This window comes from Amphiura filiformis, chromosome 17, assembly GCF_039555335.1.
Source record: "Amphiura filiformis chromosome 17, Afil_fr2py, whole genome shotgun sequence".
Classification (NCBI taxonomy): Eukaryota; Metazoa; Echinodermata; class Ophiuroidea; order Amphilepidida; family Amphiuridae; genus Amphiura; species Amphiura filiformis.
Window position 1 is genome coordinate 28,742,164 of NC_092644.1, and position 24,162 is coordinate 28,766,325.

The following is a 24,162-nucleotide window of genomic DNA, read 5'->3' on the forward strand; positions in this document are numbered from 1 at the left end:
TGGTGCGAAAGTCGGAAGTAAAAAGAGGTCCGAAACCTTCTTGTAGGTTTATTCTTTTGCACCAAGAGAGCTAAATAGTTAACTAAATACCTTCAGAAGACATAGCATTAGATGGTTAATAAACAATATTAATGTGCATGAACAATCTGCAAGTCAGAAGAAAATTATTTCGGAAACCATCTTGTAGGCCTATTAAATATTTCTTTAATGTCCATGCATGATGCGAAAGTCGGAAGTAAAAGGAGGTTGGAAACCTTCTTTTATGCCTATTCTTTTGCACCAATAGAGCTAAATAGTTAACTAAATACCTTCAGAAGACATAGAAATAGGTGGTTAATAAAAAACATTAATGTGCATGAAAAATCTGCAAGTGGAAAAAAAAATTATTTCGGAAAGCATCTTGTAGGCCTATTAAATATTTCTTTAATGTGCATGCATGGTGCGAAAGTCGGATGTAAAAGGAGGTCGGAAACCTTCTTTTATGCTTATTCTTTTGCACCAATACAGCTAAATAGTTAACTAAATACCTTCAGAAGACATAGCATTAGGTGGTTCAGTAATAAAAAACGTTAATGTGCAAAAAAAAATCTGCAAGTCGGAAGAAAATTATTTCGGAAAGCATCTTGTAGGCCTATTAAATAATAATTTTTTAATGTGCATGCATCACCGAAAGTCGAGAGAAAACGATGTAGGCAACCACTTTAACAGACCAAGAAAGTGGTCAAATGATACCAGTAATTCAGTCGGTAGTCTAATCTTGCAGCTGTTTATCTTTTTAAGACACAACATTTTATTATTTTGGTCAAAATTCTGGAATACCGTATTTTTTTGGGGGTGACCGTACTACCGTATTTATCACGTTTTACCGTACAAAATACGGTGAAACCGTACTAGTTGGCATGTCTGCTTTAAGTGATCATAAATAAATCAAAACCAGTACTATTCCAATTCTTTTTCATTATAAGACATTTATTTCACAAGTAAAACCATAAAGACTAAAACACACTGTGCCTACTTTTTTCTACGGGACATTCAGAATAGAGCCCACATACCTTAATCCCTTCACAGTAGGCATTCATGGTTCGCATACACACTATCAATTATTTATACAAAAGTATTTGAACGGTATGAAAATGTATTTTAATCTTACACTGTTTAATAAAATTTCAGAAACTTCCAAACTGTGGACTCTTAAATAGGTATTTTGCAGTTTTTCCAACAGAACAGTTACTTGTACAAAGTTGGTAGAACCAAGTAAAATTCACTTGTTCATGTCAGCTCTCCAGCTAAGCAAGAGGGACACATTACATTAAATAATAAACATTCTTAAAAATAAGCTGTGATTGCTCTATAATTTGATGTTGTCAAAATTGAATGTGCAAGTTAGCCCATGTGTTACGATAGCATCGTGTTATTGTAATCCACACTATATGCTTGTTAAGAAAATGTTGTACATTCAATTACTGACTAACTAGATGTTTTCTCAAATGTTATGTACAGAACTGATGAAACCTAGTTGGCCTTTATCATTCTTGTCTATGCATGCGCATTAATACAGACCACACAATACACAATCCAAAAACCTGCACCAATTTCAGAGGTAAACTTTCATTCATCAAGCTGGACGATTACAAACATGGGGAAAAAATAAATAACTTACTCTATCAGCAAATATTTGCCATTACAAATTAAGAGCATCACCATAGAAGGCCACATCCAAAATACATACATAAATGAAACAAATCTTGGACAATTCCAGAATCAGTGGTTGTAAGAATATTAACACAATTGAAAATCTGAAAGTAATTTCATCATGATTGGGAATTAAAAAAAAAAATCATATTTCAAATCAGAGTAGCAGGAATGAAAAAATCATTAGAAATCAATTTCAAATGCATCCCGACTGGCTGTTAACATCAGTGCATTCTTTTGTGAACTGGGACTATATCAGCGGATGACTATACATGTAGAGGTTCACATATTTAGAAAAAATATTTCATTTAAGTTTTAGTGCTTTTTGTTTGCAAGTTACTATTGGCCCACAATTCTTCTCCTTCTCTTCATACTTGTACAAGATTGCACCATTAATTTGTCCCACTACATCGGAATTCTTAAGTGAAGAGACTTAAAATACAGTCTACACTTTGCTAGAGCCATAGTAAAACGTTATTATGTTCTACAATTGATATGAAGAAATCCACTTTAAAAAAAGTGCAAGTCTATATCAAATAATAACAATAGCAACTATATCAAATAACAAGGTAACCCAGGGATTCTCAACTGTTTTAAGGCCACAAGGGGGCCAATCACATTTCAAACATACATGCTCGCGGGCCAAATACAGTTTCTTAATGTTTGTTTCCTCTTACATTTTTCGAGTTGGTCAATGGTCAATATTATCAGTGGCTGATGGGCCGAATTTGGCTTGTAGACCCAGTTGAGGACCCCCGTCATAACAAGACAAAACTGTCAAAAGTTTTTCAACTAAATGCTCTTAAAAAAGTGGTCGAGACAGATTAAATATCTATAGAGAAGTGTGTTCCTTTTAGTATAACTGGATGTTGATATGTACACCACAGTATTACGCAGACTGTAACCAGGTTATTACAAAATCAAAGAGTCTGTATGTCTTGCTCCTCATTAGTTGTGCAGCAGTAACACTTGATTATGTGAAAAACAGGTGCATGTTGAATTGTTGATTTGAAGATGCTGGGTCACAGGACACCACCTCAGACTTGCTCAACTGCAAGAGAAAAAAACAAACACAAGAGGATTGTTAGTTAACATAGGGCCAATACACTCAAATGTGCGATAGGAATAAGTGCATAGTGTCTGGTGGTGCACACTAGGGTGCATCAAACACCCCTCGCTAATCACTATCAATCAATTTTTTTGTGTTAAAATGTGCCACTTGTTAAAATAATAACCTGCACAAAATATCAATTCATTGCGAAGTCGTCTTCTGGGTCCACCGTGTGCCACAATTTGGGCGTGATATCCTGCACTATGCGGCAAAAAAAGGCAGTGTTCGGTACACAATGATGACTGCCTTATGGCTATTGTGTTGCAAAGTGCACAAAAACACACCTTAAGTTTAGGCTCACAGTGGACACAGAAGACAACATTTTTATATTTTAAGACTAGGTATAAAAAGAAAATTGGTTGAGATGACTGGCGTTTGATGCACCTGCTCATCATATTCATTTTGGACTACATCATGTACTGGTAAATTACAGAATGCAAAATAATATAGCTATTAAAATTGAATAATTTCTGAGGTATGAATCTGAAAACAAAAGGAACACTTATCAACTACTTTTTATTTACTTCGCCAGGTGGTTAGTTTCCCCCACATGTCTAGATTTGCGAATAACTCTTGTCATTCTATTTGGATTCATGTGAAGTCCCAGTGTAAATGACAGTTATTGGTACATAGCAGGATTATCAAATTACAATTTGCAGTACAGTTTACAAGATCAGGCCTAAGAGTGTGTCTTTGAAAAAATATCTGTTATTAACTTTTAAAAAATCTGAAATTATTTAAACCATACATACTTTGTACACAAGTGTAGAAAAATATTTGCAACATCCAACATTTTCTTTAAGTTTCACAGTTTGCCTGGGTCACATGTTACAACTTTTCTTTGAAGTCAGAGACTACATGAAATTAATGTAAATAAGTCAACTTACTGTATGTGGACATATCAATTTCATCAGGTAACTCTCCAATGTTGACCTCAAAGCGGTCTTGCACATCATTAAGAATCTTGGCATCTCCCTCGTCTGACACAAATGTCACAGCCAAACCTTTGGTACCAAAACGACCTGCTCTTGCAACCTGAGAATAGAAAAAAAATCTGGGTTCAGTATACGTTCCCACCATAATGCAATAATGCCAAACAACCGAAACACATCTTGAGGTTCTGGATGGCACGTTTAAATATTGAAGCATTTTAATGGTTGTTCATGTATCTAGAAGAAGCTTGTGTTCTTGTTTTTGTATGCACCCCTCCTTCCATGGCACGAGGAACTGGAAGTTCTAAAGTTTGTTCAGCTTATATAAGGCGGAAATTATTCGGCTTTTGTTACTTACCGCGCGTCGATAAAGTCCCAACTTACGCTTGCGTAAATTCAAAGTGTGCGCTAGTCACGCATTACGCAATGCACAGCTAGTGTAAGCATTGCACTGCGTGCATGCCATTCTATATCAATACACAGTAACTTATGAGTCTCATTTTTTTTGCCTTATATAAACCGAACGAACTTTAGTTGGTTCTCACATCGTCATCTGTTATTTCTGGTTGTCCTACACTTTTCAGGTTTGACCAATTCAAAAATGCTTTCAGAGTCACGCCGCTGCCGCTCAGCAGTGTGCCGCTCAGCGGCAAGCTGCAGAAAGTATGAAACCAGCATTACTCTTTATGCAATATACCACTTACTCTGTGCAGATATGTGTCTGAATCTTCTGGCATGTCATAGTTGAACACAATGTTGACTCTCTCGATATCCATACCACGCCCAAAGAGATTGGTGGCCACCAGGATACGCTTGTCAAAATTCTTAAACTGCTGGTAATACGCTAATCTGTTAAAAAATAGAATAGGATAAAAAAATACAATTAATTATCAAGTCAACTGGTTTCTTTAAAGCAAAGTAGATTTTGAGATATTTACCTCAATATTTTGATGTTTCTTTAATGTTTGGCTTAAAAACTTATTCTCTGAAAGAAATTAATTTCTGTACTACAATAGCAATTTGTTAATATTTTTGGTATCCACATGTTATGCACTCATGTCATTTGCCATTTTCTAAATCTAATTCAAGTTAAAATTCTGTACTTTCTTTTTAAAATGTTAAGCACATCTGCACATGCATTTATTACGTTTTCGTGTTAAATGTTCCAAACAATCCATCAAAACCAAAATACCTATTCTGCACAATATGCTTTTGGGTTTTGTGTTTGGAAATATTCAGTGTAAAAAGGAGAAGCGCTTGAATATATTCACTGGGATGTTTATCGTACCTTTCTTCCTGCTGCATGTTTCTGTGGATAGCAATGGCAGGGAAGTTCTGTTCCACCAGCAATTTACAGAGAGCCATACACCTCTGCACTGTCCTTACGAAGATCACCACCTACAGGTAAATGGAAAAAATAATTGAATTTAGATGTATGCATGGTTAAGTTGATTGGGCATTGGTGTACATGGTAAAGATCATTTGGCGTCTGTGCATTTGGCAAGGAAATAACCACTTGTCTGCTTTTCATAACATGCTTAGAATCAGGCAGCAGACTTTTGGGGCATTTCCTATCGAGGAATCCAAATTCACGCATTCCTACACCTGACTAGCAGCCTTAAGTTGGGTAGCCGTCAGCTACAATGCACTCAAAATGTGAAATGATTCGGCCTTGGCGGAAATTTTAAACTGCATTCCATCACCCGTTTTACACCTCCCGCGAAAACACAGGCAGACAAAAGAATAACACAATACAGTTCCCTTCGACAAAACACACAGCATGGTCTATTCACTGTTGAAGTGACATAATAATCGGATTAACTACACGCGGTATCTATGCATTGATGTACGTGAGAAAAAGAGGACTATGTATGAATAGATGCGACGTGTTTACCTTCGGAATTATCTCCAATATATTTATTATTAGCTATTATTCTATTAACCCGCCGCGTCCTTGCATCTTCTCTAGGTGTTAGGCGGCTTTTATTTGCACAATTGGATGCTCAAAACACCAGGTTGGTGCTAGCGGCTACCCAAAGATGTCCGACCAAATCCTGACCATGACTTGGCTCCTTGGATTCGTCTATAACATGCAGTGATACACAATGCCACTTGGCTGAATCTGTAACAAGCCTATGATTCCCCCGCCCTATTACAATTGAATATTTGAATATTGACTGTATGAGCACACAAAGGTCAACTGCAGGGCTGCTTGATGCACAGAATGGTTAACTGCCAAGCTGAAATACACTCCGTTAACTATTTTGTGTTCCAGGCAGCCCGTGCATTTAGCCTTTCTGCGCTCCAAGTGGTCAATATGTTTTAAAGTTCCCCTCACCCTGCTGATATTAATTACAAAAAAAAATCACAGGGTTTGCGCTTACTCAAATTACACATCACTGTACAAATTGGTATTGTGCTTCCTTAGGAGGCCAAAAGATGTTACTTCAAAAGTCAAGTTAAGTATCACCTTTCATCCTCTAAAACAGCAAAATATCGGTGAATCTTACCTGGTTGAACTCCAACAAATCCAGAAGATCAAAGAGTTTCCTGTTCTTCTCATTGTCCTTCAACTTGACGTAGTACTGTTGCAGACCGTGCAGGGTCAGTTTGGTCTCGTCATCAACGTACACTTCCATGGGCTAAAATGCATGGGAAAAACAGACATACAATGCAACCTGCCATTCTCAACAAGATGGTAAACACTGAAAAGGAAAATGCTTTACAGGTTTTTTTGTTGCTTTATTTCTGTTCTACTGAAATTAAGATCGAGTAATGTGAACTGTTATAAATTAGATCACATGTACTCCTAAATTTAATCTAAAACTATTACATAATTTAGGATTGAAAATGATCACAAATCCAAAAGTACTTAAATTGCTATACATATCCAAAACTTTTAATTGTTGTAATCATTTTTTTCTCTTATTCTTCAATTTGGTCACTTTTTGGAAGCATTTGAATGGCAGGTTGCACTTATTTGCTAAAGGCTAAAAAAATAATTAATAAAAAAAGAAAAGAAACAAAGAAAGAGATCGGCCTTGGCTGGCCTGAACCTCCACTCCCAATCTCCACTCCTCTGTAGATCACTCCGGAGAGCACCAACAGAGCAAGTCACCCGCCAGGCAGGTCCATCCCCCAGATGCTTCCTCAAGTCATGGTCCACACACAAACACACTGGCATAGCTAGCATGGCAGACAGGTAAGGCAGGGTCCATTCACAGTGCCACCGAGTCAAGCTGACCATGTCCTCTTCTCTTTTACAAAGCCTGGTAAATTGCTCCTTTGCTTGTGACATTATTAAAGAGTTCTTGTTTCCAACTGTCGCGTTTTACTGAAGATCGCGTGTAAACGAAACTATACTGATGATTGACCTAACGTTGGGGGCCTACCTCTGATGGTGAGATATCCCCATTTGACTAAGATGCACGTGTGCGTATGCAAGATTGACCCGGGCCAACCTTGATGTATCTAATACTTGTACTGCTTATTACTATACCGATTGAGGATCGCTTAAAACTTGCCTCGCGACTCGGAAGAAATCCTCTAATGCCGAACTGAAGAAGTCAAGGGCTTATTCCTAATGGTGGAATAACCCTCTATGTAGACGGTGAAAAAAAAACTGGAACGAAAATTGTAACCGAAGATTAGGCCGATGGAAACCGAATTCCGTACCGAATAATACCTAGCGTGAAAAAAAATAACACCTATTTTGAACCTGCGCGAAACCTAAAGGACAGGGCAGGGGAGAAAAAAGTACCTCTTTAAAAACTAGTTGATCCGTTCACCATCTGCTCCTCTCTTCTGATCGCCTGGTTGTCGTAGTCCCACTCGCCATCTCCGAGGTACTCCGCGTTACTTTTTGTTTGCCGATGAATTTCCGAATATTAATGGTTGACACTACCGAAGTGCTGTATGTAGGGGGAATTCCTTAACCGTAAGGAAGGGATTTTGTCTTTTAGTTATTGGTAGCCAAAGTGCTGAATTCTTGGAACTTTCTACTGACGTAGCATGTGCAAAACTGAACTCATGGAAGCTATGTCAGATTTGGATATAAACTATGCACACAACTTTGTCAAGGCCAAATAAATAATTAGTTTGAATTGTTCAGGGGAAATTTCAACTTTTTGTTTCATTTCTTTTCAATTTTTTTGGTTTTATTAGAGCTACTGATGAAGTTTGTTTTTATTAGCTTGTGAAGTTTTATGAGTAAAAATTGATTCTGAAATTATGTATAATTGATGCCTCCTCTGTATTTTTTTATTTGCTTTTGCAAACCATAACTATTTAATAAATCTTATTTAACGATCGATTTACTGTTTGTTTTCAAATTTTAATTTTTCAATCTCAATTTTTTATTATACTTCTTATTCCAAAACCATGACTGAAATTGCAAAGAATGACTTAGAAACAAAACTGATTATAATTATTATGCCTTCAAAGGAATGAAACATTTTTTCATATTTCTCTTTAATAAAAAAAAGTCACAATCTTTCATTTGTTTTCTAATTAAGAGGAAACATCAACCATATTTTACTTGGGACAATTGAAAGAGTTTTGAAAAGCATGTGCATAGTTACAACATCTGGATGGGAGATATAAAGAAAAGTTTGAATTTGCGGGAAACTTTCAATGGAAAAGTGAAATTTTATAAATGTGCTGGTATCAAATGATGACAACTTCATATATTTGAAGACTTGGAACCAGCATTTTGATATAATTTAGAGTTCTTATGTGCTATTAAAACAAAACTGTAGCACTGATCATATACATGGCACAACCGTGTGCTTTTTTGACAAGAATATCTGAAGTGATGTACTGCCGTAGTGAAGACTACTAACTGAAGATCGACATACGGAAAAGATTTTAAGATGATGGTTGCGATGCTGTGATGCCTTTCAACTATTGCCAATGCTATATACTGCATATCGTGTGACTGTAGATTCAGCGGAGGATTACGTTAGTGACCACCCCACACGTAACCGCCAGATGACCACTGGGTAGGTGTGAAACTGGACATTTCTTAAGCCAAAATTATGGGGTTGATGTCGGCTGGCCGACTGCACCCGTTCAACTGATTGGGTAGGGAACTTCAACCACCAGTACTACTGCTGGACCAGGGTGTAAGACCGACGTTCAACTGATCGGGTAGGGAACTTCAACCACCAGTACTACTGCTGGACCAGGGTGTAAGACCGAGAAGAGATTGCCTGATATCGGCTGCTATATTTACATCTTGCATGAACTTTTTGCAGACTGGTCTGATTTCCTTGCTTAGTGTGGCGCTGAACATCATCACTTGCTTTTCATGCGGTGTGCCACGGAAGATCTCCTGTACATCCCTTCTCATATCTGTGAAAAATACAGACACACAAGAAATCCTTTTATTATAATGTTAACAATAAAATAAAATAGAATGGTTTTTTTTCCAGATTTGCTTTCAAATAATGATGAGAATTTATTATTTATCTGGAAGCAACCACTATTATTATACTTGGGGACTATTTTTAATCAAGCAGCTTTACAAATGCCCTCAGATCTCAAAACCAAATATCAACATCTAAAATTGTGGATCCAAAGATTTTAAAATGTTATTAGGTACCGTACCGTACAGTGTTTGAAATAAGCACTTATCCTCTTGTCCAAAAATCACTGGGGACAACCATATTGAGCTATGTACTTATCCCCTGGACAACCACTTTATTTTACCTCCAAAATCATTATTTGTAAAATATAAAACTTGACATTAAATTTTGACTTTGGACTTCATGTTTGATTGTAATATTTGAATGACACATTTTGGGGACAACCAAAATGTTTTGAGGACAAGCAGAATTTATGCTTTACTTATCCTCGGGACAACCTCCATATTTTTGTTATTTCGGACACTGGTACCGTACCTAATCGGCATCTGTATAATAAAATGTAAGTATCCACTGGCATTGAATTTAAGCTCAAAATAACATATTCCTTGACTCCCTGAGTACTACCTGCCGATCTAACATTGTCTCTCATTAGTCAATTACATGATATCTTCACTTTAAATACCAATCAGAATGGAGGTTTGCAAATAATTCACCCTAAATTTTGTATGTGGTGAGTGATCATTCTAAAAATATTGCTGATTGGTCCAATTGATAATGAAAGCTTCAATCGGCAGGTAGTTCTCACACACTCGACTTACCTAACTGCTCCAGCATTTTGTCGCACTCATCAAGGATGAAATGCTTCACATTCTTTAGGTTAAGGGTCTTGTTCTTCAGCAACGCCAAGGTTCTGCCAGGGGTTCCTACAACGATGTGAGGGCAGTTGGACTTGAGGGTCTTCTCGTCCTTCATGATGCTGATGCCGCCAAAGAACACGCCCACTTTGATGGTGGGCATGTACTTGGAGAAACGCTCGTACTCTTTGGCAATCTGGAAGGCTAACTCGCGGGTGTGACACATGACGAGTACTGACACCTGTAGTAGAAGGAAGGATAAAAATGAGTAATCAATCATGCAATACATACATAACTAGTACCGGTATCCAAAGTCTTTTAACATGCTAGAAAAATATAATAAAGAAAATATTGAAATTAAGTAGAAAATATACTTGGAACTATTCAAGGACAGTTATATCTTGGAACCATTCAGAACCTTGGTTGGTTTGGCACTCGGCGACCTTTTATAACAATCAAGTCACTGTCACAATTTTGAAGCTAAATAGTCACCACAATGGAAGTTCATCCAAAAATTTGAATGATTACGGAACTCATGGCAGGTGTATTCAACTTACCTTCCCATCTTCAGGTTCAATCTGCTGCAAAGTGGCCAGCACAAAGACGGCTGTTTTACCCATACCACTCTTGGCCTGACACAGCACATCCATACCAAGGATGGCCTGAGGAATGCATTCATGTTGTACTGAAAAATTAACAGAAATTGATTCCATAAGAATAAAGAAGATCCTTAAAATTCCAACTCATTGCTTATTGTTAAGTCTGCTATTATAGAAGTGAGAGGCATGCGATGGGATAAAATTAAATGCAACATGTAGGGACTTAGCCTTAATCTTTGAACTTCTTAAGATTTTAGGCTGGACAGAAATAATTATGTGTTACTGGTTACATGTCTTGGGACCAAGGGTCAGTCTATCAGCAAATATTTTATTTCAATACAAACAAATATTTTGAATTCTGGGCATATGTTGTAGAAACAATGATCAGGAAAATATTTGCATTGGCTGCCAAATGATTTGACACTTACCTTCAGAAGGATGTTCAAAACCACAGTCTACAATGGCCCTGAGAAGCTCTGGTTTCAACAGGAAATCCCTGAAGCCAGAGCTGTGAATAGAGACGTATGTTCCTTTGACCTCCTTCTTCTGTGTCTGTGCCACAGTGGACAATGCATCTCCACCAGCCTCCTGGACTGCCGTGTCCTGCTCCTCTTCGTCATAGTCCAACAAATCTTGCTCTGCATCGTTGTCTGCCATTATGCTGTTTTGGTTTTACTTGGGGGCTTCTGTTGAATAAAATCAAATAAATACCAGCAAAAAAGTTCTGGTAACCATCAAAAAAGCATACAGCACTTTCCCCTTTGTACAATTTAATCACCCGTTTTACAAATCACAAATGATGAAAATACTGCCGTTGAATTGATTCCCATAACTACTTGCTTGATATTTTGTTGCCCGAGTCCACAAATGCTTGCCCCTAGCCCCTCCCCCATTCACACATTTCAGGGGAAAATCCGGGAAGTTGAAGACATTTTTGTCAGCCAATTCAGGGTCAGAATTTTGTTTCAGTGCGAGAATCAATCTTAATTTTATGAAATCATTTGATTCTTGCAAATCAACTTCTGTGTAAACTACAAACATTTTGATTTGAGAGAATCAACTGCCATTCTGACCCTGGCATTGCAAATTTTCCCAGATACTGAACTGCATGCTTACTTGAGTAGTCTTAGCTCCAAAATTGGGCGATCCTAACTTTTAAACCACCCGAGCTGTATAAGGTTAAAATTGCTAATTTATCAAATTAAGGGGGTACTACACCCCTGCCCAATTTTGAGCCTATTTTTGCATTTTTCTCAAAAATTATAGTGCATTGGGGACAAGTAAGATATGTATATTATAGGGGCAAGGACTACTGCACTAGAAATTTTATTTCAGCACAGACAACAGTTGTGGAGACAGTCAAAAATGAGGGAAAACCAATATTTGATCAATAAATCAATAACTACTTGCTTTGAGTTGCTGAATTTTTAGTACAGTAGTTGTAGTCCTTGCCCCTATAATATATCTTACTTGTCACGAATGTGCTATAATTTTTGAGAAAAATGCAAAAATAGGCACAAAATTGGCCAGGGGTGTAGTACCCCCTTAAACTTTCTCAACAAGGATAAACTTGTTTTAACTGTAAACATAACTTTAATTCTGTCGGACAAGCTAAATTCATGTTTTTATAGCTATTGTTGACGTAAACTAAAAGAGCTTGGTAACGGTGCTACCAGCTCCAAAGCATTTATGTAGCACGCAGCGCATTTGACATCTTTTTACTGCGTGACACAATTCTGCATTTATTCAAGATGGCGAATATCTCAAAAAACGCAATCTAATTTTCTGAGAAAATTCATTTCTCAAATGTTCTGCAACTTTTCACTCATCTGGTCATCTTTTCATGTGGTGCTTATTTCATAAAGGTACATTTCTTGCTTTTCAGATTTATGCTGGAGATAAACACGATGAGGCTATAGGTATCCCAGGCAAACCTTAGTTAACACATTTGCTAGTCAATGCATATTTACATAGAAATTTAAAACAACTGGCCGAAGAAGGATACCTACATAAATAAGTTTTCTATACTTCACTTGAACCAAATATATGATTTTTTATGGTGATATAAGACAATCGCACATGGAATTTTAGAGGGATTTTGATAGCAGTTCCATTAAAAAAATTTGCTATCATGAGACTAAGTCTAAGATCTAGAAACACCCCCGAAATGCTGTTTTGGGGAATTTTGCTAGCTGAATCTTTTTGATGAAAGTCGATCTTTGACAACTTTGCTACGGAAAGACTATGAAAAAAAGGTTTTCAGTTTTGGCTTTGTTTACTCAAGGGCTTTAATTTGATATAATAAAATGATGCAGTTTGATGGCAAATTTGAATTCATCTAGCATACCTAGAGGCTACTGTACATTTCCAATGTTTTCCAAACTGTGCCGTTTGCATAAAAACATCTTGTACTGGGATTTTGCCATTATTGCCAATTATTTCTTCATGATATCAATATATTTAATCAAATACAATGTATCATGAAGAAATAAAGACAAAATAATCGGCATAATTCCAGTACAAGATGTTATGCAAACGGCACAGTTCACCGCATTGGAAACGCACTGCACTCAGCTCAGCCTCCTTGCAGGGTTCGATTTAGAAAATACATTTTACATGCACAACTCAGATTTTCTCCTCAAAACGGGCTGAATAACACAAAATTTTGCATGCACAGGCAAAATTCTACATGCACAGAGCCAAAGTTACATGCATTTGTGCATGTAAAACCCCTCTAAATTGAACACTGCCTCCTTGGTCCTTGTGTTTATCTCTTGTTGAAGAACTGTGTGACGATGTCTGAGCATGCGCAGTTGCAATTTTCCGAAATTGCGAAAGGGCTTCCCTACATTAAACCGTGACTCAAAAGTGTTTGTTTGGCAACTTTTTAACCATGATCAAGCAAAACTAAACCTTGATTAGCAAAAAATTGGCAGAGTTTGCGGCTTTGCGCATGTATTTTGCACAAATCAAATGTATGTTTCTGATCACATTTCAGACTAAAACTGGTCGGAAATGAGAAAATTGGAATACAGGCATTGAGTTTTGCAATGTGACAGGTGTGCTGTAAATCGCACGCCTGGATAACCCGAGGTGTGCTTTTAGGTGTGCTGCAAATCGCACACCTAAATAAACCAAGGTGTGCTTTTTTCAAAACTGGTGTATGACTATGATTTCATTTTCAGCTAAAACTTAGCAATTGTGACAACATACATGTACTTTTTTAAATGGCCATGGTAAAAGCTCTGGGGTAATGAATGGTGTATACTGCATAGATGTCCCTGGACTTTTGACTTATTGCTAGTTTTATTTTTAATTTATTAATTTTTTTTTAAGGTTTTTTTTTTGTTTTGGATTTAGAATGTCCCTGGAACTTTAGAATGTCCCTGGAATTTTTTTTAATTAAAAAAAAAATTACAAAAGATTTAAAAATTATAAATTCTTGTTTAAAATAGGCAAATTTGTAAATTATGTTCACATAATAATCTATGAATGATTTTAAAATGCATTTGTTTTGTATGCTTCTTTACTTCATAAATAGGTTGTAATGTGAACATCAATTATAAATTTGCCTATTTTGAACATGAATTTATAATTTTTTAAAATCTTTTTGTAATTTTTTTTTCAAGTTTAAAAAAAATTAAAAATATTTCCATGGACATTTTTAAGTTCCTGGGACATTCTAAATAAAAAATAAAAACTTACAAAAAAAAAAAAAAATTTTTTTTTTTTTTTTTTTTTTTTTAGGTGTGCGAAAAATCGCACACCTCGGCGTATTTTCAGGCGTGCGGCGCGTGCGAATCGCACTCGCACGCCTTAAAACTCAATCCCTGGGAATATCAAGGCGAAAATGTCAAAATTGAAATGCCCATATTTGCATGCATGTCATGAAATCGCACAAATTTGCCGATATATTTTTCAGTTTACAGTCAGAAACAATGCCCTTGCCTTGTTTGTTCAGAATGTTCTTTGTCGCGTACGCTGTACGCCAAGACCGAATTTACACGTATGCAGCATTTACAACCAAAAGGTGGAAAATGTATCCATTTACGAAGTCATTTTAACATGTTTCTAGACCAAAATATTACACATCCCAAATACAGTATGACCTACAGAAATTACAGAATATGTATGTTCATACGTTTTCATAAATATACCAAAATTGAGTTGGATGTTGGCTGATATTTACCTTAGAAAAATTAGTTACCGGCGTTAGGATTGCAGAAGATGGCGCAGAGGAAGAACAACGCTTAATCGATTATTGAAAATTTTATATATTTATCGATGATATCAGGAATATTCCATTTTGCACAAAGGGATTCAAATATGATGCAGCAATTGTGGAAAGGAAACTTTCGGGCCTCACTGCTAAAATTGTTGGTAAAGTATATACAATTATACATACCGGTAGGCCTACTTAGAATGGCAAAGACTTGATAATTCATCTGTGAGGTCAAATTTTGGCCAAAATGCTAATTTTTGGCACCAAATCCCAAAAAACGGTTTTATGGCCCACTTCTTTTCGTTTTACATAACAAAAAAAATTTTTTTATTAATTTTAAAAAACTATCTATAGATAAAAATATTTACAAAATCTGTCTTAAAAACAAAACCGGTATATATGTATTGTATGGTGCAACTGCAATTTTTTCTGTCTGTGCCCCCGAAATTTACCCCCCCCCGCACCAAGAAAGCGCCCCTGGTTCTGCCACCACTGGTGTAAGGTAAGGAAAGTAGATCTCTTTGCATATAATTATTGTTAATTTATACTTATTATTGGATCATGTCAATATGTAGACTAGTCCCTTCAATTTTAGGTATGTTTACCAAAAACACGTGTTAAAATTTCAGATACCATTATTTTTAAATCTTTGTTTATTTTATACAGTATTTATTTTTATTTATAATTTTTTTATTCATAATGTTTAAATCATGGATGGTACAAAGTTATCGGTATTTATAATAATACAATATAAGGGACCATTCATAAACACTGGCCTGATGCAAAAAGGAGTCCTGATATCCCTTTTCAAGGAGGGGCCATTAAAAACTCTCCTTAATTTTTCATAAACATGAGTTTATACAACTCACACTATTTTTATGGGGTTGACGTAGGCCTATATTTTTCATGGTCGATCAAAGGGGCCCTGAAAATAATTGTAGATCCGAATGGTTCCCCTGAAAAAAAAGGATAAAAGGCGATACCAACATAAAACACACAATTTTTATGTAAAATTCAATTTCATTCACAATTTTTCATCATTTATTTGATAATTCTCCTCTTTTTTCTGTCACCCTTGGTGAATAATAGCCTATTGTTAACCCAATTTTTTTTTTCCCCCAACACCTTCCGTCTACCGACGGCCTTACATGAACCGACGGCCATGACGAGCGGGAGAGCACCACCAACTTTTATGTAAAATTCAATTTCATTCACAATTTTTCATCATTTATTTGATAATTCTCCTCTTTTTTCTGTCACCCTGGGTGAATTAATAGCCTATTGTTAACCCAATTTTTTTTTTCACCAACACCTTCCGTCTACCGACGGCCTTACATGAACCGACGGCCATGACATGACGAGCTGGCGGCCCCCCTGCCCCCCCCCACTGGCTACACCACTGGATATGGGCCCGGGAATATGGAATAGGGCAAGGAATACACCAATCCGAGAAGCGTTTACTGTATTTGGCCCTCTATTGACGGCAACACAGATGTGCCAGAGCGGGAGATTTAATTCGTAATTCAATACTCATGATTGTGTATTGAATATCACTGTTGTGTACAATTCCCGGGTACAATTCTGTATAGCACACAATAAATAATGGATAGAACCCCCGACCTCGGGACACCGCAGTTTTACATCGGGGACACCGCAGTAATGGCGAAGTCGGATAGGTGTATATAGGAATCACAGCCCATCACCATGATCACAGACAATATAATTTTGGGATGACACCCCTATATCAAAATAGACTAGCCCAAAACTTTAATTGATTGATTATTAGAATTAAGGTGATCGATACATTAAAGCTGGGGGCGCTTTTGCAATGGCGAAAATGAATGGGTCATCGGAGAATGATAAATTTTCCACAGATGGTCCTGGAGATGGGAAGCAAGATCCAGAGCCAGAAGATATGGAACATGATATGAATGATGAAAACGTTGGTGAAGGTATGCATGTATAATGGTGTACTAGTGATGTTCATTGCTTATGGGGAAGTTATGGCTATGAGTACTGCGAGAACTGATAATTTTAAGCTTACCAATTTATTGTTCAATGAATGTGATACATGTAGTTCCTGATACTGCCACACATTCACATTGTTGCCTGTGCCTGTGACTATGTTGGCCATTTCATGCATGGCATGCATTTGATTCTGACATTATCCAGTGTGATATATGTAGAAGTATCCTTTTGTTTGAGTTTGACATTCGGTTGGTCGGTCGACACGATGTCACTTGCGAAAGATTGCTTTATCGCATTGGCCATTTGCTTATTTTTGCCAGGATTTGGCTGCTCCATCTCGCGCCCAGGCTCGGGCCTCGCTCTCTCTGTATATACTCTGACACTGCGATCGGGACATGATGAAGCTGAAGGGGATGCTTGGCTTGGGGCGGGGAAATCACAAAGAATGCCATTAAAGATACATAGCTAGTAATATCCAAAAGTTCCATTTTTTATCAGGGAAATCAACTTCCAATTCCAATAAATTTTACCAAAGTTGACACTAAATCATGTAAATGGTAAAGAAAAGCAAAAGAGACATTGTTTTTTTGATATACCGTATCTTATGCTTATGAAAATTGACTGAAACTGAAAGGTCCTGTAGTCGTAGTACTAGTAGTAGTACAAACCAAATAGGGATTTTGAGAGGGTGTACCATTTGATGTGAAAAATGGGCATCAGCTTGTGCAATAGATGGAACTGATGAGATGGAACAACCCCAAACGAGAAAATGTGAGGATGACTTTGCATTGAAACAGTACAGAAAACTTTGCTTAGTTTATTCTTGCTTTAAGTTGTTTGTCCTCCACCATGCTTGACTGACGTCAGCATGTGCCACTTAGTTTGACCTATTGACCTACTGTGCAAGGGCCCTTTTGTGGCCCAACATGTGGATTGTGGATTGTAAACCCTAAAAATTGACCTCTGCAGGTTCTTAGCTAGAAATTGAGGGTTGCCCGTCATTTGAATAAAATTGCCTGTCCTAATTTGACCTTTAAAACATTTACCAGACATCTATAGCCCATTGGGGGTTCAAAGAGTTCAAATATGTGCTGACATGGTCTTGTTCTACAAATTGGGTCTGCTAAAAAGGTCAATTAGGGGCCGGTCACTATTTACGCCAGGGGGGGGGATGGAGGATTTTCCAACTTTTCCCTCAAATTTTTCATGTTCCCCTGTTGGCTTCAGAAAAAAATCAGGTTCCCCCATCGATCAGGTAAAAAATTCAGGTTCCCCTCCCTAACAAAAACAATACTACGGTCTTCATGTATTTTTACTTTGTACTTTTATTGTCTCTCTTTTAAAATAATGAAATATATGAGTATTCATAATCATGGAAAGAGTTCTGTATACTGTACACCTTGTTTTTTAATAAGTTTGTACAAGAAATGTTTTCTTTTTCTTGGCCTTTTTAAAATCACAAATGGAATATAAACAGAAAAATAAAATTAAGTTACTGGTAAAAGTATAGTACAGGTGCACAGAACTCTAGCCTGTACATGTATTAAATATCACAGTACTATATTCACAGGCAGATTCTTGTGACTGGCAACACAGGTTTAATATGTGCACCAAGCGACTCGAGGGTGCTACAAGTAGGACTCAAGGTGATTAACATTATACCTGTGTTGCCAGTTGATTTTGAAGATTCTGGCTGTGTACATACCCAGGGTGCAGCTTGTTGCTACACTTTACTGGTTATTTCCAACACTGTTTATTGAAGAGAAAATTCTGAATACTATTATTTACAGCAGAAGAACTTTGTGAAATTAAAAAAGGGGCAGGCCAATTTTGACCTGTGTATTTTCAGTCTACTCTATTGATAAACATTCATGGCCCGGCCACATTTTGTACAATGTTACCTCTAAAGTTGCTTTGTATTTTCTCTTTTGGGGCAAGAATGTGACACTGAAGTTCATCTATATCAATAGTATCAGGATATTTTCATCTTTTCTGTAGACCATCATCATACAAAATGACTATCAAATATGGAAACCTTTTACGTGTTGAATCATTATTTGCCTGTTGGTAACGCTGTGCAAGGAACATACCACTTTAAAATGAAAAAACACTTCTCCATGACCCTGCTTTCCTTCCACTTCTTGTGACTACAACATGATCTTCAAAGTGTTCCTCGTGCTCACTATCACTTGTGTCTGATCCTACAACACCATATACTTGATCACTCTCCTCCTCAATACTTTCACTTTCAACTTCTTCATGGTCACTGTCTTCACTCTCCTCCTCAATACTTTCACTTTCAACTTCTTCATGGTCACTGTCTTCACTCTCCTCTTCAGCATTCTCAGAGTCACTTCTGGGCGCATCTTCCTGATTCTGGATGTGTCTTTTAATCAGTTGTATTTTTGCCCGCTTATTACCTGTGGTTTGAAGATTGTGTTTCTTGAGATATTTAGTAAGTTCACTAACTAAAAGTGTGGAAAGGGAATCATTGCCCACCAGTTCATGCCAATCGTAGTCATCATACTCCAACAATTTAAATTTTGCTTCTTTTTGGCCTATTAAGGCTAACTTAAATTAATTGTTTGTCTCAAAGCCCACCTATTTTTCAAAAACTTTATTGTTTTGCTATTTTTTATATTTTTTTTTAAAGATTTTTTTCAAATGTTTTTTCAATTAATGTCAAAATGTTTTTTCGGGATGTTTGCAAAATAAAATTAAGAAAATAAAAAAGAAAACTTGGATTTGTGGGATATCGAATGCGTGTCCATTTGCTAAATGCTTGCTGGGGCTTTGAGACAAACATTTTTTAATTTGGCCTAATTGGAAAAATCATTGGTTTGTGTGAAATTTGATGCGGAAATTGAGTCTAACACTCTCGCCCTTTCCAAAATGTATGATTTGAGTACATAACTTTGAAAGGTAAAACTTGACAGCATTTTGTATTTTTCACAAAATTTAGGTTTGCGTACCCCATGCCCCAGCAAAAAGTAATTTACAAGCCAAGAAAAGTAGTGGGATCTGTCCTTTTGTCAAGATTAAAATTTGAATAGTAATAATTATATTTGTCTTCATATACTGGTTAAAAATTCAATTTACTTTTGGATCATATCAATAAGGCCGTATAAAATTAATGTTTTGGTTCTCGTCCCCTCCCTCGTCAATTTCTGGGATTTGTCCGATTTTTTTTTTTTTTGAGACTTCAATTATTTTAGACTTTGGAATGATTCATGAATTTTTCATACATATAAATAAGTTTATTAGAGAACAAGGATCACTTCCAAGTCTTTTTGTGGCACTCTAGGGGTTTATCCCTCAGAATCTCACATTTGAAAAGAAAAAAAAAGCGCCTCATCGTTTCCTCGAGCACTGTTTGAAAAGACCGAAAACTACTGACAATGCTGATTTTACATTGGAAAAAAAAAAAAAAAAAAAACACCTCCCTCCCTCATCAATTCATGAAAATCCTCTGGGACGAGAACCAAAATATTAATTTTATACTGGCCTAATACACATTTTTCATTCAAGAAAACAGTTTAGAATTGTGGGTTAGTACATTGATACTTTTGTATATGATTAATATTTTCCTGGGTTAGTCAGGCTGTAAGACTTTTTTCTCCGTCTGCTTTTAGATTTGCACATACATTTTGTATTTTGTACTTTAATGGTTTTGAAAGAGTGTACTGTGCTGTTTTGTAGGTGTAGAATAGTAATAACAACATCTGTATTTGTAGCAAAAGCAAAAATGAAAATACTTTCAAATTTGTTTCAAGCTTGTGGTGAAAGTGCTGGCTGCTTGGGGCCATGGTGATAATTGCGTAGCACCTAACATGCACGTACATTGCAAGTATTTGCACATTTTACACATCAAAAGAACGAGGCCCTGTAGCCTGCACTTTCACAAACCTTGGAACAATTTTGACTTTCACTGTAAAGCCTTGTTTGTACATTGTATTTTATGTTACATGTAATCCAAGAAAACATGTCATGCCACCAAGGCTGTCAAAAGATTAAATAAAGTAGTGAATATGCACATATGCTTTAATATCAACATGTACTACCGCTCTGTCACTCTGCTTTTCCTGTTTTACAGTGGTTTTTTTTTTTTTTTAATATACTGGGGGAAAAATTCATGTTCCCCCCCAAATGGAATAAATATAATTCGTGTTCCCCCCAATCATAATAGAATTTTTTTCGTGTTCCCCCCTTCAATCCTCCATCCCCCCCTCTGGCGTAAATAGTGACTGCCCCCTTAGCTTCTCAAAACATACAATTTATAATATACCATCTGTCAAAGGCATTAATTTTGCCCGACAGCCAGATGGGTGGCTAGCTAAGACCCTGGCCCTCTGTTAGACTTTTTGACCCAAAAAGGTGAAAAAAGTGGACCATTGTGAATTTGGAGGGAGGTCAACCCCCCCTTGAAAGATAATTTGCCTCTAGTTCCCTCTTCAGAAATCCTGGCTATGTCACTGATGGGGTGTCTGTGTATGTGTGTAGGATCAGGGCCTACATTGTACATTGGGAGTAGCTAGAACAATCAATATCAATCAGGGCCACACATTCTTATTTTAATTCAGTAGTAAAATTAACAGGCCTCGAAATAAGGAGGGCCCTCGGGCTCCGAAAATCAGTGAGGGCCCGCTAAAGGTACATCCGGCACGACCGGCAGGCACAAATGGCCCACAAAAAATGTACCATTTTTCTCACTTATTTGTGGGGTTCATAGGTTAAAACCAATGACCTAAATTCGGGCCCACAAAAATTTGTGAGGGCCCTCAAACATTTTAGATCGAGGGCCCAAATGGCCCTCAGAAATTCTGGCTTATTTTGAGGCCTGAAAATTCATGATGATTTCATCTTATTTTCCCGTTTCAGAGGAGTATGCAGCATTAGAAGAAACACTAAACCAATTAGACTCATGCCTGGATGATTTAGAAGAAAAAAATGACTCACTCAATGCCAAGTTAAAGGCACTTCTAGAATCAAGCAAGGAATCAGATGCAGAGACATCAAGAGACGGTGACAAAGATAACTCAGATATTCCAAAAGATTCACACGGTGTAACACACTAACAGACATTCCTTGGATTTGATGGCTGCTGTGACAAAGATAACTCGGACATCCCAAAAGATTCACACGGTGCAACACACTAACAAACATTCCTTGGATTTTATGGCTGCTGTGACAAAGATAACTCGGACATTCCAAAAGATTCACACAGTGCGGCACACTAACAAACATTCCTTGGATTTGATGGCTGCTGAAGCAGGTGACATGTTGCACAGAGGCACTAGACCATGCCTAGATAATCAAAGATGATGTTCTTGTACAATTGGAGTGTGGTTATTTAATATTTAGTGACCGTTCACAAACACTTGTTAGGGGGGCCTGATGCAAAAAGGGGGGCCCTGAAAATATTTGACCCTCCTAAGGAGGGACCTGAAAAAAATGACCAGTTTAAAAAAAATTGAGTTTATATATGCTTTTCTATGGGGTTGACCCATAATTTTCATGTCAAAAAGGGGGGCCCTGAAATTTTTGAGGTCTGTAAAGGGGGGCCCCAAAAATTTTTCGTGATGAAATTTTTTTGCATCAGGCCCCCCTTACAAGTGTTTGTGAATGGTCCCTTATGAAGGGGGTGTTGGAATTAAGCATTTTTTTATGCGTAGCAAAATTTGCTTTCGTTACTTTTGTTTGTTTGTTTGTTTACCCAGGTTGGTCCGTGAGGAACACATGCTAATCCATGGAAAACCATGGACCGTTCCAAGCTCATACAAATGCACAAGCCTGGATAGCCAGTGTAGGCTAATATATTCATGCTGGCCTAGATAGCTTTGATAAACAAAGCAAGAAATGGAAGAAAATAGCTAGGAAAAAGAGAAAAGAGAGAAGGCCACTCCCAAACACAATTGTACAATTTTACTCTTAGCCCTTACTTCGTGAGAAAGGAAACTGGAATTCCAATCTCAGGCCCCGATGCAAAGGCTTGTTCTCTTTGTACATTCACATACTTGTGTAGCAAATTGATAAAATTGTGTAGCATTTTGCTACTCGATTCCAGCTATTTCCAACGCTGGAAGGGGCTATCATTTTCTTTGGACGTTGGAAGGGTTGGTCAGTGTTCCTATTAAGTGGTAATTTGGGCATCAGGGATTTGCTGGCAGATGACCAAAATTTCACTACAGGTTACCCGTCAGGGTAGCCTTACAAAAAGTATAACCTGATTTGTTTCCCGCAATTTGAACACTGCCAGAGCGGATTCAATATTTTTGACCCATGACCCCTCCTTTTACATGTGGTTGACATTTATTTTTGTGGGGCCATCATTATGAAAGTGAGGGGTGGTCCCAAATATGTCAGTGACAAGAACTGATTCAATATTTTGCCCCCCCCATCTGATTCTGAGTTGATCATTTTTATGACCTACCATTTGCATGTAAACAAAGTGAAATACAAGGGAAAATGATGCAGGTTCAATGATGTAAAGCTTCATAACTCACATGTTTTTGTGTTAACAATTTTAGATCCCTGTCATCAAATATTTATGAACCCCACATATTTGGGACTCCTTCCAAAGAAAATGACAGCCCCTAAAATCTTATGGGTCAGCAACTCAGAACCATGGACCAAAGATGGCACAGGGAAACCAGTGGCATGCAGGCTGTCTTGAAAAGGATGAAATAAAAATATAAACCTATACTCTGATCAGCTCTGGCGTACACACAGCTAGGCGCAGAACCTACGCGAACTGTGCTTTGCGTGAATGACACATGCTTTTGTGAATTTACGTGTGCATAAGTTGGAACTTTATTGACTCGCGCAGTAACAAAAACCGAATAATTCCTGCCTATAAAGAGTTGATCATAGTATAGTCATTGACCTACATCATGCTACATGTAGCGTGCTGAAAGGTTATAAGTGGCCAAGTTGTAATGTTTATTGGATATGCAGTGTACATGCATGTATATCTATACAATTTTCACCCTGACGTGGCAGCGACGTCAGTCCGTGTTTCATTGGTGCAGCTTCAAATCACTAGTATTCGCTCAAAGCACTGGCGTATATGCGCATGCTTAAAGTCATCGCATAGATGTGGGAGCGAAACCGCCGTCTCAACGTGTTGATATCACTGCCACATTAGGGTGAAAAATGGTATAGCAGAGCTTAAGGTGGTACTATAACCCCTTGATAAATTTGTGACTATTTTTGCATTTTTCTCAAAAAATAATAACACACTGGTAACAAAAAAGTTATGTACGATATATATTACCGTATTGGTCCGAGTATAGTCCCACCCGTTTTTATGTGAACATTTTTCACAATTGGGGGTGGGATTATACTCAATTTCAAAAAAAAAAAAAAAAAAAAATTCAAATTTTTTTCCGGTTTGGAGTGTCCTGGACCTAGACCTAGAT

At 37.2% G+C, this 24,162-nt stretch overlaps 3 protein-coding genes across 3 annotated transcripts in view; 2 read left to right on the top strand and 1 right to left on the bottom strand.

The window, feature by feature from the left end:
• The window catches only part of LOC140137575 (histamine N-methyltransferase-like), a 93,456-nt gene that overhangs the window by 7,568 nt on the left and 61,726 nt on the right, over positions 1-24,162 (top strand). The window lies entirely within an intron of this gene.
• LOC140137571 (spliceosome RNA helicase DDX39B) lies at positions 1,445-14,848 on the bottom strand. Its single transcript, XM_072159291.1, has 10 exons — positions 14,744-14,848; positions 10,983-11,240; positions 10,513-10,640; positions 9,920-10,196; positions 8,969-9,087; positions 6,246-6,377; positions 5,024-5,133; positions 4,440-4,584; positions 3,691-3,838; positions 1,445-2,743 (listed from the first exon to the last, which is right to left on the bottom strand). The coding sequence occupies exons 2-10, from the start codon at positions 11,209-11,211 to the stop codon at positions 2,730-2,732; spliced, it is 1,302 nt and encodes a 433-aa protein (XP_072015392.1). The 5' UTR covers positions 11,212-11,240; positions 14,744-14,848; the 3' UTR covers positions 1,445-2,729.
• LOC140137572 (uncharacterized) lies at positions 16,571-24,016 on the top strand. Its single transcript, XM_072159292.1, has 2 exons — positions 16,571-16,728; positions 21,623-24,016. Exons 1-2 carry the CDS (start codon positions 16,605-16,607, stop codon positions 21,817-21,819), a joined length of 321 nt encoding a protein of 106 aa, XP_072015393.1. The 5' UTR covers positions 16,571-16,604; the 3' UTR covers positions 21,820-24,016.